The 14,989-nt window shown below is 39.6% G+C and overlaps 4 protein-coding genes across 4 annotated transcripts; all 4 read right to left on the minus strand.

Annotated features, from left to right (window-relative positions):
- Nucleotides 1–50: 50 nt before the first annotated feature.
- On the minus strand, nucleotides 51–3,325 carry LOC18994078. The gene is made up of 7 exons (XM_006417685.2): nucleotides 3,039–3,325; nucleotides 2,713–2,768; nucleotides 1,729–2,627; nucleotides 1,371–1,569; nucleotides 954–1,151; nucleotides 489–862; nucleotides 51–372 (listed from the first exon to the last, which is right to left on the minus strand). Exons 1-7 carry the CDS (start codon nucleotides 3,239–3,241, stop codon nucleotides 232–234), a joined length of 2,070 nt encoding a protein of 689 aa, XP_006417748.1. The 5' UTR covers nucleotides 3,242–3,325; the 3' UTR covers nucleotides 51–231.
- A 446-nt stretch (nucleotides 3,326–3,771) lies between these two features.
- LOC18994079 (elongation factor 1-alpha 1) lies at nucleotides 3,772–6,105 on the minus strand. Its single transcript, XM_006417686.2, has 3 exons — nucleotides 6,025–6,105; nucleotides 5,030–5,510; nucleotides 3,772–4,926 (listed from the first exon to the last, which is right to left on the minus strand). The coding sequence occupies exons 2-3, from the start codon at nucleotides 5,489–5,491 to the stop codon at nucleotides 4,039–4,041; spliced, it is 1,350 nt and encodes a 449-aa protein (XP_006417749.1). The 5' UTR covers nucleotides 5,492–5,510; nucleotides 6,025–6,105; the 3' UTR covers nucleotides 3,772–4,038.
- A 2,743-nt stretch (nucleotides 6,106–8,848) lies between these two features.
- On the minus strand, nucleotides 8,849–11,340 carry LOC18994080 (elongation factor 1-alpha 1). The gene is made up of 3 exons (XM_006417688.2): nucleotides 11,264–11,340; nucleotides 10,115–10,595; nucleotides 8,849–10,011 (listed from the first exon to the last, which is right to left on the minus strand). The coding sequence occupies exons 2-3, from the start codon at nucleotides 10,574–10,576 to the stop codon at nucleotides 9,124–9,126; spliced, it is 1,350 nt and encodes a 449-aa protein (XP_006417751.1). The 5' UTR covers nucleotides 10,577–10,595; nucleotides 11,264–11,340; the 3' UTR covers nucleotides 8,849–9,123.
- Nucleotides 11,341–11,797: 457 nt separating this feature from the next.
- On the minus strand, nucleotides 11,798–14,524 carry LOC18994081 (short-chain dehydrogenase TIC 32, chloroplastic). The gene is made up of 10 exons (XM_006417689.2): nucleotides 14,400–14,524; nucleotides 14,067–14,279; nucleotides 13,896–13,962; nucleotides 13,712–13,740; nucleotides 13,400–13,608; nucleotides 13,211–13,329; nucleotides 13,012–13,110; nucleotides 12,833–12,908; nucleotides 12,569–12,722; nucleotides 11,798–12,486 (listed from the first exon to the last, which is right to left on the minus strand). Exons 2-10 carry the CDS (start codon nucleotides 14,262–14,264, stop codon nucleotides 12,346–12,348), a joined length of 1,092 nt encoding a protein of 363 aa, XP_006417752.1. The 5' UTR covers nucleotides 14,265–14,279; nucleotides 14,400–14,524; the 3' UTR covers nucleotides 11,798–12,345.
- Nucleotides 14,525–14,989: the final 465 nt, after the last annotated feature.

Below are 14,989 nucleotides of genomic sequence, written 5' to 3' on the forward strand. Positions count from 1 at the left end.
CTAGAACCAATAATCGAACCAATGACAACTCAATTCTGAAACATTGGGGCAGACAAAAAAAAGCATCATCAATATTTACTTATCACAAGAATAAGTTGGTACCCAATGAGAACTAATCTCACTACAATTTCGTCTAACAATGACTAATTGAGACCACCACCTCCTAGCAAAACATGGATACTGTTCTCAAGCAACTAGTCTCCTTAACATGATCGATGGGACAAATAAGTTTTAATCGTCAGTTTCGGAATCAACAACTTGTAAGATGTTAAGGGCTGAGGAACCCAGATTCATCCCACGAACAACACCTCCGTATCCCACCTTGATTCTGTGGCACATCAGCAACAGAGAGTCCCATAACGCTGTTCTTCCCTGTTCCATTTCCAAGTACCAATTCAGAAACCCTTTTTTCACATTCTTTTGGATATGCAACTATTAAATGCATATTATAGTAATATACTTAATTCAGATAAAGCATTTGTCACTACCTGAAGAGTAAACTGCACTTTCTTATCCCAGTACAAGGCAAACCTCGGGGGACTTTGCTTGTCTACAGCAAGCACACATGCACCAGGATGGAGCGTAGAAGGTACACCTGATACCACTGCGATGTACTTCTCTGGGAATCTCTCTTTTGGAGGCAGAACCCCCAAGAACAACGGGTTCCTGCTCGCCTGAGTCCCTGTATAAGAGCTGGGGTCCAGATGTAACATCCATTTTGGGTGTTCCAAGAAGGCACAAAACAAGTACAGAAGCAGATGAGAATCGGTTGGAGGCTCCAGGCTCCATTTCTTGTTTCTCTCACGAGTATCTGCCCTTCCGTTGTATTCATAGTTCTTCACACAAGTCCCTTCCGCAAGCTCTACCAGAAGCCGAAAGTTAAGAGAGTCACGATATGTCAGATTAATATTTCTTTTTAAAAAAAATATTTATTTTACATGAATGTTTGATACCTCGGATTCTTTGCACGGTGTAATCTGCTGGAATGCTGCTGCGTGGAAGTAGACCCTTGACCCACTCTCCTTTCATTAAGCCCTGAAGCCTCTGATGTTCGCTTATAGCATCAACGCATTCCTGCATGACGGGGATTAACGCTGCTTGTTGTTGCTGTTGCTGTTGCTGAAACTGCTGGTTCTCTGTTCGCAGCTTTTCTGCAGATGGCAGAAGAAACATTTAGCATGTATACGAGGACCCAAATACTTACCAACAACAGATAAACTGAGGTGAGATCATTAATTTCTCTCTAATATCGAATCGATAAACGTTTCTTAAGTTCAGTACACTTATTAAGAAAAATCAAATCTTAAGTTAATCACATAAATTTCACAACAGAATAGCGCTTAAACTTCAAGTGTATGAAAGTTACTTACGCATGGAAGCATCAATAGCCTGTACAAGGGTAGCGCGTAACTGATGAAGAAGTGCATCTTCATCGAGGGAGTAAGATGGCTGCCACCCTTTTATTCGATCAACCGGTAAGGCAGTGGTAGCTGTTCCATTTGTTGGCAGATCACTTCCAACTTGACTTACTGTGACAGTAACACCTAGCTTCGATGCTGTTTGCATTACCTGCACACATGAAAAAGCTTAAATAATAATGTTCATAAAAACATAAGGAAACAAGAAACTCTCCTTCTACCACCGATTCGGATGTGCTCATCAACCCATCATTCAGTAGACAAGCATAGGAAGAGCAGTCTTTATTTAGAAAGGACTCCAAAAACAAACCTGGATATGACTGGTTTCAACCTTGTTGAGCAGAGGTTTGAGCAAAACTGAGGAACACCATTGCCTTAGTCGGTCACGCCAGTATTCTATCTGAGGATAGACACCTAGGTGCCCAAAACCTTCGATGGCCTGTTCTAAGGACATTGGGGTGGGAAAATCCCCCTCTCCTTTCTTTGGGGGAGTCGTAAATTTCTGAGCACCAGGAGACATCCTGACAGGTCTTAATGGTGTACTCCTAGTAGCCCCAGATGCACCAGTTGAACCACCAACTGTACTCGGACTAGCCATGGCAAAACTCCCAGCTGTAGGTGGAGGCGTCTTCATCTTCCCAGCCGAATCAGTTATTTTCTCATCTATTTCTGCCAAAAGCTGCTCAAGCTGCTCCTCTGTGGCAATGTCTTTTGTGGAACTTCGTCTACCAGACCAAGGACTAGAAACAGCCTTATCCTGACCAGACGAATCACGGTTAGAAGAAACTGGTGAACTAGAAGGGACGAGATACAAAGACGGTGAACCCATTTGTTTGGATGGAGTGCTATATGGGCTACTCTGACTCCCACCACGAGAATTCAGCTTATCACCACCACCGGAAGACTTATGCGCTGAACCAGTAAGAGTTTGATGTATTGGGACAAGCGGCTCCAATGACAGTGAAGGTTTCAAAACGGGACGACTCTTTGGAAATTCTGATACACCCTGATCAGATTTTTTCTTTATCCCAAGAAGTTCAAGCTGGCGATTTGATAGAGAAAACTGATCTTTGGTTTCTTTAGAGGAAGCTTTAGGTTCTGCTTGGGCAGCAAACTTTGCTCTGTGCAGAGATATGCCTTTGGAGAAGGCCATCATTGTTCCTATACAAAACAAAGTCACCAGACACTGCCACGCCTTTACAGTGATATCTGAAGCATAAGGTAGATTTTAGATACATAGAAACTAGAATACATAAGGAAAAAAGGAAATCTCGGTGGAGAAAATGCAACTTACAAGCTGCCTCTTGGGATATTATCCCGAATGTTAAAGCATTGGTCAATCGTTTCTCACTGCAACATGAGACAAACAAGCAAAATACTAGTCAACACTGATGCCTCATAAGAACTTTCGACTTGCGAGTTTCATCGTCGTGATAGACCTTTCCCAGATTGCGATTTCATAAGAGCAACATGCCATTCTAAAAATCACAGAGAAAGCAAACAAGATGGCAATGCACTAAATTCTGAACCAGAAATATTCCAAATCTAGATGCAAATACTCAACTACGAGGCAATGCTTTACACCAGTACTTAGTTCAAGCTAGTGGTGGTCGCACGTACCCGGCCATGAATGGAATGAGAGAGAAAGCGGAAGCGGTAGAGAGCGCGAATGTGAATAAAAGGACGGATTTCGAGGGACGGAGGCTATTGGCGGTGGAAGCGGCGGAGAGAGCAGGGTTCAGGTAGACAGAAAACTTGGATGGCTTCGGAGAAGATGACGAACCCTGAGAGATGGTAATCTTCCTCCTCGCATCAGAGTCCATGAAGCGATTTCCGGAGAAAGCAGAGCGGATAGGGGTTTTAGGGCTTGTCGGCTTTTCCCGGTTACTCTCCGACGCTGGTGTGGACCCACCCTAATTTTTCTTCACACCCGTCTATTTATTTTTTAATATTCTTTACCTTGAATTTATTTTCAGTTAAAACATCAAAAGAAATGTAAAACGATATCAAACAATTTTCTCAAGAGTTTTCAGATACAACCATAAATATTTCGACATTGGTTATTGAAGATTGACTGCTCGTTAGACTCCGATTACAAACTATTTTATTCAATTGGTTAGTAAAACTGAAGTTTTACTTTATTTTAATTAATGTGGTAAGACATTGTCCACAGATAAATTTCGAAATTTAACAAAGGAATACTTTGTGATTATGCAGAAAGCACCTCGGAGTAGAACCGATTTGAACTTGCGAACTCCATGGTCTGTCACGGAGGTAAATTGATTGAGCAATGAGATTGACAAACAAGAGAATTGAGAGAATAAATTGAAATTCGAAAGAATTAGACAAATAATTAACATAAGTAGCAAATGTTACGATATCCATTAATGAAAATTCTTAAAATAGTTCAGAACAGATATAAAATGAGACGAAAAAGACAAGCTAAGGTGCAAAGTAGAACTCGCCACCTCCGGTCAAGAACCCAATTCCGAGAACGACGCTTGGACGGCGAAGAAACGAAACTGTAACACAAACAAGCAACAAAATAACAAACTAAGGTGAAAAAAGTAACATGGTTCTTTGATTCATCTGCGGATAGAGTTTGGTCGATTGAAGCAGTTCACTTGGCACCCTTCTTGACGGCAGCCTTGGTCACCTTGGCACCGGTTGGGTCCTTCTTGTCAACGCTCTTGATGACACCGACTGCAACAGTCTGCCTCATGTCCCTCACAGCAAAACGTCCAAGAGGTGGGTACTCAGAGAAGGTCTCCACCACCATGGGCTTGGTCGGAGTCATCTTCACCATACCGGCGTCACCATTCTTCAAGAACTTGGGCTCCTTCTCGAGCTCCTTACCAGAACGCCTGTCAATCTTGGTCAAGATCTCAGAGAACTTGACAGCAATGTGAGAGGTGTGACAGTCGAGCACCGGGGCGTAACCGTTACCAATCTGACCAGGGTGGTTCATGATGATGACCTGGGAGGTGAAGTTGGCTGCTCCCTTGGCAGGGTCGTCCTTTGAGTTGGAGGCAACGTAACCACGCTTCAAATCCTTCACAGCAACATTCTTCACATTGAACCCAACGTTGTCACCTGGCAGAGCCTCCAAAAGGGACTCGTGGTGCATCTCAACAGACTTGACCTCAGTGGTCAGACCAGAGGGAGCAAAGGTCACAACCATACCGGGCTTGAGCATACCGGTCTCAACACGACCAACAGGCACCGTTCCAATACCACCAATCTTGTACACATCCTGGAGTGGGAGACGGAGGGGCTTGTCTGAAGGCCTCTTGGGCTCGTTGATCTGGTCAAGAGCCTCAAGAAGGGTTGGTCCCTTGTACCAGTCAAGGTTGGTGGACCTCTCAATCATGTTGTCTCCCTCGAACCCAGAGATGGGGACGAATGGGATTTTGTCAGGGTTGTACCCAACCTTCTTCAGGTAGGAGGACACCTCCTTGACAATTTCCTCGTACCTGCCCTTGGAGTATTTGGGGGTAGTGGCATCCATCTGTAATAAGGAAAATATACAAAACATTTGTTAGCATCAAACCAAAAAAAGAGTAATATGATAATCACAATAAGCAAACCAAAATGAAGAGTTATTAGTTCACCTTGTTACAGCAGCAAATCATCTGCTTGACACCGAGTGTGAAAGCAAGAAGAGCGTGCTCACGGGTCTGACCATCCTTGGAGATACCAGCCTCGAAACCACCAGTGGTGGAGTCAATGATCAAGACGGCACAATCAGCCTGGGAGGTACCAGTAATCATGTTCTTGATGAAATCACGATGTCCAGGTGCGTCAATGACTGTGCAGTAGTACTTGGTGGTCTCGAATTTCCAGAGAGCAATGTCAATGGTGATACCACGCTCACGCTCGGCCTTAAGTTTGTCCAGCACCCACGCGTACTTGAATGACCTCTTGTTCATCTCAGCAGCTTCCTTCTCGAACCTCTCAATCACACGCTTGTCAATACCACCGAGCTTGTAGATCAAGTGACCAGTGGTGGTTGACTTTCCGGAGTCGACATGGCCAATGACCACGATGTTGATGTGAAACTTCTCTTTACCCATGGCTGCTTGTCAAGTAAATCTGAACACAAATCATATAAAAACGATCAGAACAGTAGACACATATCAATATGAACTTCATCAAAACAAAAGACATACAATGATAAAATTCTTATTTCTAAGAGCGTTGATAGTAAAAAGCAGCTATCGGAGTCGAACCGATTTCTACCACAAAAAGTTTGTGGTGCTCTATCCACTGAGCTAAGCATGCTATAATTCATGAAAACCAGGAATTTCAAGAGGTCAATAGCAATCAATCCGAGAGTTTCCTTGACTTTAACACAAGACGAAGGTAAAACTGGATTATATATGCCCTCAAATTTCCCAATCAAATGACAAATCGATTTCTGAAATCAAATACATCCTAAAACTAAATTAAGTAGTTTCATTCCCATCGATCCAACCACTAATCCATCACACAATACAATAATCTCAAAATAAGATCGATCCGGTAATAGATGAAATAATTAAAATTTCAACGAAGATCTACAGAAGAGTAAGTGAAATCAGATTATAGATGCGTATGAAACGCTTACCTCAGCTAACCGATACTGAATAGGGAGAGAAGGATTGCGGCAAAAGAGAAGAAAGAAAGGCTAGGGAGGAAAACAGTGTGGGATTGGATTTATTTATAGTGCTGACGCGAAAGAAAACTAGGGTTTAATAATATCCTAAGCACAATGACAATCATGCCCCTGGATCTCGCGATATTATTTTTATTTCGTGTTCGGTCGTGCTTCCAAAAATCTAATTAGTTAATTTTCCCTCCGGTAATTTCTCTGTACTTAACAATTAAGAAGTTACAAAAGAAAAAGAAAAAAACTCTTCTTAACATCTTAGAGTATTCCATATATCTATATTATTTCTAATTAGCTTTAGATGGATATTGCTGGAACGGAGTCGGATATCCGGACTTTTTAAAGTATCCGGATCCGGCTCCGGATTTGACGGATAATCAATTTTATTATCCGAATCCGAATCCGAAAACTCCGGATATCCGGAGACCGAATATCCGGTTTGAACCGAAGATTTACGGATATCCGACCGGATATCCGGTTTCGTTGATTTAAAAAAAAAACTTCAATTTTTAAAATTATAATGAGATAATATATATAATTAAAATGTATCATTATAGTAAAAATTACAAATACCAAAAATTTAAAAGCATTCAAGTAGCATTCAAATAACACAAAGTTTAAAAATTTACATAGCAAAAGAGAAAATAGTAATAGAGAAGTTAATTTATCTTCATATCTTTGTGTTATCTATTTTCATGGTCTTCTCTCACAATCTGAAATAGAAAATTATCATGCAATATAAATTTCAATCATGTGTAAAAGAGTTAAACCAAAAACAATTTTCAAACATAATTAAAAAAAAAAATTAAATGCATATCCAAAGATTTCAAAATTTTCAAAATCTTAATAAACGGATAACGGATAACGGATATCCGAGTTTAAAATTTTTTATTATCCGGATCCGTATCCGAAATAACCGAATACTTAATTTCACTATCCGGATCCGGATCCGAACTACACGAATATCCAGTTTTTACGGATCAGATAGGATCGGATACCGGATCGGATAGCGGATATCGGATAATAATTCCAGCCCTAGGTAAGAATATATGATCACCGGTAATGGTGAAAAACTCTTAAAGGTATCCCATCTAATATAATATCATTATTTTTATATAATTTAATTAATTAGTTAAATTTTAAATTATAAAACACAAATTTCACTAATAAAATAATAACACATTTTATAAAAGTCTCTCAAATTTTTTTTAGGGAGTTTCAAATTAGAGACTATAAACATCATGTTCTCATGCTCTTTCATCTTTTTTTATTTTTTAATTTTTTTAATTATGAAAACACCTTTAAAAAACTACCATTGAAGATGATCTAAGAATATAGTTTATTTACTCATTCTCGATAATATCAAATATATAAGGAATATACTGAATATTATGTAGAGCACTCTTCATTACTCTATATAAGGCACATATTAAAAACATAACAGTCTAGAAATTCATAATCTTACATATCGTTATTTTATTATTAGATTTCCAAATCAAATGAAACATGCAACTTTTGTTTTAACTTCATCAGATCAAAGCCACTTTGTCCTGTTTCATGGTTACTATAGGTAGACGAAGGCGTTGACCAAAAAAGTAAAAAAGAAAGTAGACCAAGGCTAAAAAAACATTCATCGCTCTAAACCAAGTTTCAGAATCAAGATCAAACTATTCCTATTTTTCCGTCGATGCCGTGAATTCCAGAACAAGAAAAGGAAATCTGCTCCATCAAAGGTTTAAAATGAGGCGAGTTCACAAGATGGTGAAAGTTTGCATAAACCGGTTGGTTATCGAATCCATTTACCGGAAACTAGCATATTCAAACATTAGGAACCGCTTACGCACCTGCTAACGCTTTCCATAAGCACGTATTTATTTTCAGAGCTTTCTCAGCTTCCAAACACTCTATTGTAGAAGATTTAGGGAAGGTTGTCACGTATTTCTCTCTGAAAAGTTGCATCAGCAGCATGAGATAATGCAATTTCACTATTTCCCGGAACAAAAAAGTAACCTTCAATTAACATAAATTAAAAACATTCCTATTCCGAAGTTTTGCATAATAGATATCAACTTATAACACTGTCATCCTTCACGCAGGCCATCTTATTGCAGATATACTAATCAAAATGGACATGTATCGAGATAGCATTGTGAATATCTTACACTAGAAGACTCGAAAACAGCTTCAAAAGTTAGCATTCATTCATCATATACATTACAAAACCTTTCTTTTCCTTTTTTTGTCAACATTACATAACCTTTCTAATGAATGATTTGGTTTATCATGTGTTCAGCTTCTCTGCAAAATTGATCAGTCATTGGCAAGTTTTCAATATGATGAAAAGAAGCAACGCTTTGGATTTTAATCAGGACCGAGTGTTTAACAATAAAAAGCAAAACTCAAAAACCTCTGTTTCCGCCAGAAGTATTGGCGTCGTCTTCCTCATCCAAAAGTCAGCGATAATCATCACTGATGCGAAGTCTCTATGGTCCGACGTCCGTCGCTTGTTCGGTGAAGAAAATGACATTTTCACTGCCAGAAACCAAACGATCATGCAAAATTCTCTCGTATCCTCGTATCTCATTTCTTATATTCGAACTTCATGTTGTCAATTTCAGTAATATTCATTATCCCGACAAAGATTTTATCCTGGAAAAGAGAGAATCAAAATCGATAAGGGGGAAACCATGTAAATAATAGTTCTGTAGCGTAAAATTAAATCCAACTGATAATGATGACAGAGAGAAATTGACCCAAGAATTGGAAGACATTTTACCACTGATGCAAGAAAATATCCGCAGGAATGTCACGATATTCATTAAACAAAATCTCCAAAATAGTTCATGACGGGAAAACAAACGAAACGAAAAAAAGAAGAAGCTAGAGTGCGACGTAGCAACGCCACCTCCGGTCAAGAACCCAATTACGAGAAGAGCGCTTTGACGGAGAAGAAACGAAGCTGTAACACAAACAAGCGACCAAATACCAAACTAAAGCAAAAAAGCTAACATTGTCTTTTGTTTCAAAGGCGGATGATAGAGTTTTGCAGATGGTAGTTCACTTGGCACCCTTCTTGACGGCAGCCTTGGTCACCTTGGCACCGGTTGGGTCCTTCTTGTCAACGCTCTTGATGACACCGACTGCAACAGTCTGCCTCATGTCTCTCACAGCAAAACGTCCAAGAGGTGGGTACTCAGAGAAGGTCTCCACCACCATGGGCTTGGTCGGAGTCATCTTCACCATACCGGCGTCACCATTCTTCAAGAACTTGGGCTCCTTCTCGAGCTCCTTACCAGAACGCCTGTCAATCTTGGTCAAGATCTCAGAGAACTTGACAGCAATGTGAGAGGTGTGACAGTCGAGCACCGGGGCGTAACCGTTACCAATCTGACCAGGGTGGTTCATGATGATGACCTGGGAGGTGAAGTTGGCTGCTCCCTTGGCAGGGTCGTCCTTTGAGTTGGAGGCAACGTAACCACGCTTCAAATCCTTCACAGCAACATTCTTCACATTGAACCCAACGTTGTCACCTGGCAGAGCCTCCAAAAGGGACTCGTGGTGCATCTCAACAGACTTGACCTCAGTGGTCAGACCAGAGGGAGCAAAGGTCACAACCATACCGGGCTTGAGCATACCGGTCTCAACACGACCAACAGGCACCGTTCCAATACCACCAATCTTGTACACATCCTGGAGTGGGAGACGGAGGGGCTTGTCTGAAGGCCTCTTGGGCTCGTTGATCTGGTCAAGAGCCTCAAGAAGGGTTGGTCCCTTGTACCAGTCAAGGTTGGTGGACCTCTCAATCATGTTGTCTCCCTCGAACCCAGAGATGGGGACGAATGGGATTTTGTCAGGGTTGTACCCAACCTTCTTCAGGTAGGAGGACACCTCCTTGACAATTTCCTCGTACCTGCCCTTGGAGTATTTGGGGGTAGTGGCATCCATCTGTAATAAGGAAAATATACAAAACATTTGTTAGCATCAAACCAAAAAAAGAGTAATATGATAATCACAATAAGCAAACCAAAATGAAGAGTTATTAGTTCACCTTGTTACAGCAGCAAATCATCTGCTTGACACCGAGTGTGAAAGCAAGAAGAGCGTGCTCACGGGTCTGACCATCCTTGGAGATACCAGCCTCGAAACCACCAGTGGTGGAGTCAATGATCAAGACGGCACAATCAGCCTGGGAGGTACCAGTAATCATGTTCTTGATGAAATCACGATGTCCAGGTGCGTCAATGACTGTGCAGTAGTACTTGGTGGTCTCGAATTTCCAGAGAGCAATGTCAATGGTGATACCACGCTCACGCTCGGCCTTAAGTTTGTCCAGCACCCACGCGTACTTGAATGACCTCTTGTTCATCTCAGCAGCTTCCTTCTCGAACCTCTCAATCACACGCTTGTCAATACCACCGAGCTTGTAGATCAAGTGACCAGTGGTGGTTGACTTTCCGGAGTCGACATGGCCAATGACCACGATGTTGATGTGAAACTTCTCTTTACCCATGGCTGCTTGTCAAGTAAATCTGAACACAAATCATATAAAAACGATCAGAACAGTAGACACATATCAATATGAACTTCATCAAAACAAAAGACATACAATGATAAAATTCTTATTTCTAAGAGCGTTGATAGTAAAAAGCAGCTATCGGAGTCGAACCGATTTCTACCACAAAAAGTTTGTGGTGCTCTATCCACTGAGCTAAGCATGCTATAATTCATGAAAACCAGGAATTTCAAGAGGTCAATAGCAATCAATCCGAGAGTTTCCTTGACTTTAACACAAGACGAAGGTAAAACTGGATTATATATGCCCTCGAATTTCCCATTCAAATGACAAATCGATCACTGAAATCAAATACATCCTAAAACGAAAATTAAGTAGCTTCATTCCCATCGATCCAACCACTAATCAATCACATAATACAATAATCTCAAAATAAGATCGATCCGGTGTTAGATGAAATAATTGAAAATCAGCTAGATTGAAATTTAAAACGTTGATTTCCGAAAAAAAAAAAATCTAGACCATAGATCATATAAGCAAAACAATTTATCAACGCACATGGAAAGAAGAATCAATTCTGAAACAGTTGAATGACAAGTAAACGAGAACAGATCGAAAGTATTTCAGCAGAGATCGATAGAAAAGTAAAAGAACGCAGATCGTTGATGCGTAAGAAACGCTTACTTCAGAGATATCGCAAAAAGAATAAAGTGTAGCGGCTATGGTGAAGAAAGAGCAAGGTAGGGAATAACCTTGGTGGGGAGACCTATTTATATATATAGTGGTGATAAAAAAAAAAGTTAGGGTTTAACATAATATCATGTAGGAAAATGACAATCGAGCCCCTGTCTCTATTGGGGTCGGTCATACATAGCTTCGGAGTCAAGTTAATTTGGATTCAAAAATAGAATTCTGTTCACATTAATAGCAAACTAACGCATCATTAAAATCACAAGTCAAATTAGTTGTGTATAGCCTTAAAGTTATATGTATTTTTGACATAGTATTAGAACCGGATTGACTCAAAACGTTATCAAATTCAAAAGTATTGTTCAAAATGAAAAAAAAAAAGGAATTTCACATTACAATTAAGCAATGCAAGTCATAAAATCATTGATAACTGATGAAAAACCATCAAGTGCTTGTTCATCAGGCCGAAATATATGAAAGAACCATAGATTATTACACATATTACAAGCTGTGTCGAAATAAATATAATGAAAATTAATTATTTTAAGGAAAAGATGGAAATCCTCTGTATACACATACAATCATCATCGATCAAAGCATGATGGAGCAAATGTGATGAATAAAGACAGGACTACAAAGAAATGATGTTGACAAAAAAGAAGAAGGCAGAAGTATAATCATAACTAATCGTGCCAGCCTCAAAAGGAAACTTTCGTCACCTTAATTAAGCGAGACAATGATTCAATTGAGAGAAACCAGGGAATGATTCAACTGAGAGGCTCGTCATACTCTCCCAACGTTCTTGGAACACGTACTTATTAGACGCAATCTTTTTTTTTTTGACATTTATTAGACGCAATCTAAGGAAGATTCTTTTCGATTTCTTTTGTGCCCAATATCTATGATTCTCTGAACTAAGAACTTCAAAATTGACAAGAAGAAGTGAGGCCACATTCCAAGATTCCCTGTGACACTTCTAGAAGATTCTAGAAAACAAATCAGAAAGGTCCTACAGTTTGGGTCCTATGATTATGTCATCACCAACGAATTGCAAATGTATATAAAAAAGTTGATATTCAAGCGTGAGTTTGCTGCAATTCGTTGAATATGAGACATGATGTGTCCCAGAGTTCCTTAGCAAGTTTCGGATCACGGGAAATCGCTGAAGATTCAATGGTCCTCCCGTTTCCTCCAAAGAAATATTTGCCTGACATTTCCTGCAAAATTTTCACTCAACAGATCAAATAGAGCTCCCGACCACATGAGAGTGATGTAGAATAAGATGACCGAATTTCTTACAGGTGGAGCCAAAGCAGCATCAACGATGGATACAGCTGCATCCTCTGGGGACTGCATGAGCCTAAGAATCTTGAGACAGAAAAACGCCATAACTTGTATATATGAAGGAAGCTCATGCATTATGTTTGTTTTTACTGCTCCTGGATCTACCGCCCTACAGCAAAAGAAGAAAACAAAAACAAAAAGAATATCCAAAAACCACTGTGAAAACACATTAATTATCCCACATACTGAAACAAAAAGACGAATAAAAGGAGCGCGTACACAGCAGAGACGTGATGAGAATCATCCGTGAGGCGAAGCTGCCTATGCAGCTCGTATGAGAAAAATAGCAGGCATACTATTTCACAAAAAAAGAAGAGGCTGTATCAACATCATCATCATGATCATGATCATGATATAGGAAAAAGAATATGTTTGTCACTGTAAGATGATTGGCTTACATTTAGAATACTCATAAATCCTAGCACAAGGATATTGCTTTGATACCGAAGAGTACAATACTCCCGTAACAGAATCCTTGTCAAACCTCCCAGAAAAAGCTACAGACAAATATATACCAAGAAAAGACATCAGGCATCTTACTCTGATTGTGTAAGTTTAAAAGAAAAAAAATTTGATCGCTTGCGAGGAAATATTCACCAGAACGATGAGTGAACGATGTAACATTCACGACTCGTGAAGGCACAGGGCTGTTTCTCAGAAGCGGTAAAAGAAGTTTTGTCAAACAGAATGCACCGATATAATTTGTAGCGATCATCCTGACAAAGATGGAGACAGAAAGTGTAAATTTTGGAGTTCAAATTTATGAAACCATAGTTAATACCTTACCTGTCAAAGCCTTCAACGGTTGGCCGACTCGATGTTGCCAGTATTCCAGCGTTGTTCACCAAAAGTTGGATTGAAGATTGTAATTCTGATTCTAAAAGCCATTGCTCTAGAGAGTTTCTGAACTTTAATACTGATAGAAAAGAAGACATGTCAACTTCAAAAGCTTTGAGTAGGGCATCCTCATTCTGCCTCTTAATTTCACTCATCGTCTGTCAACAGAATGTGGCAATCACAAAGATTCTTGCATCAAGAAAAATGTGAAAGAGGAAGTTCTTCTATTGATAGAAGGAAATCAAAGTGACCATGATAAACCTTTGATAGTATGTGGGAGGACCGTCCAACTGCAGAATCAAGAAAGATTCAGCCAATGAATAAGACATGTTCCAACAAGTTATCCTATGCTGAAGCATTGTCTCGTATCAACAAAGTCTAATTCCATTAGAGATGTAAATGAACTTATTTTCTAAGGAAAAGCAACACTTTTTTTTTTGTTTACCAAGAATGACGTAGAACCCCTTCCTTGAAAGAGCGAAGGCAGTGGCCTTACCTATCCCCGAAGTAGCCTGCAATGAATTCAAAAAAGTAAGACTAATAAGTTTAATGTTGTAATTACATTACATCACACAGTATGCGACAATGAATCCTAGGAGAAGAGAGAATGACTTACACCAGTGACAATACAGATAGGTCTCTGTGAAGTATTCCATGAATGATTGGAGGACGAAGAGTAACTTGATTTTGAGCCATAGATCCTTCTTTTAAGCAATTCAAAGTAAGAAAAAAGGAGGGCAATGTTCCAAAACAAAGCCATCCTCCAGAAATTAGATGAGCAGGTAAAATGCAAAGCCTCCTTCAGCTTTTCCATTTGTGTGATCAGCTACTGCACAATTCAAAAAAATAAAAAACATAATGTTCAGTAATATGAAGCAATCAGCTATAATAAAAACAGCACACCATCGGGATTTATCACTTTGAATCAACTGGAGTTAAATTCGTCTACCTGAACAGCAGTTTAGAATATGCCGACTAAATTAATCCTGCGAACTCTGTTTGGAAAATTAGAGATGAAAATCTGGTTCCGGATTCAACAATCAAGCCGTGAACGAGGATTTTTTTACGTCCTGGAAGAATTGTCAAGGGAGAGAAGAACAAGAAGGCGAAAACGAAGAGAAGTGGCGAGTAAAGGAAGAGACAGTAAGCTAGCAAATGCAGAGAACCACAAGGACCAATATGAAAGTTTTGTAAATATATAAACTTCGTCAAATTACATTACAAACCCCAAACTTTCTTTTGATTCAAAATTTACCAAAAATTGACTAATTCTAGATTTGGTTATGAATGTGGTCGAAACGAAACATGTACAGACTGATCAATCAATGAACATAAGTTAGAAAAGCAATCTTGAATTTCTTTTCTCAGAAAAACCAAGAGAGTAAAATTGTTCTATGTTCTTATCTTGGAGATGCGCTTCTGCAAAATTCTGACAAGCAGAGGATTGCCCGGAACTTCTTTCTGCAAAATCGAAGAGTTTCTGTCTTCTTGTATTTTATTTTGCAGCTCATGTGTTTCTTCTACTCCCTATGGTTTATG

This window comes from Eutrema salsugineum, unplaced genomic scaffold (assembly GCF_000478725.1).
Source record: "Eutrema salsugineum unplaced genomic scaffold, Eutsalg1_0 scaffold_5, whole genome shotgun sequence".
NCBI lineage: Eukaryota > Viridiplantae > Streptophyta > Magnoliopsida > Brassicales > Brassicaceae > Eutrema > Eutrema salsugineum.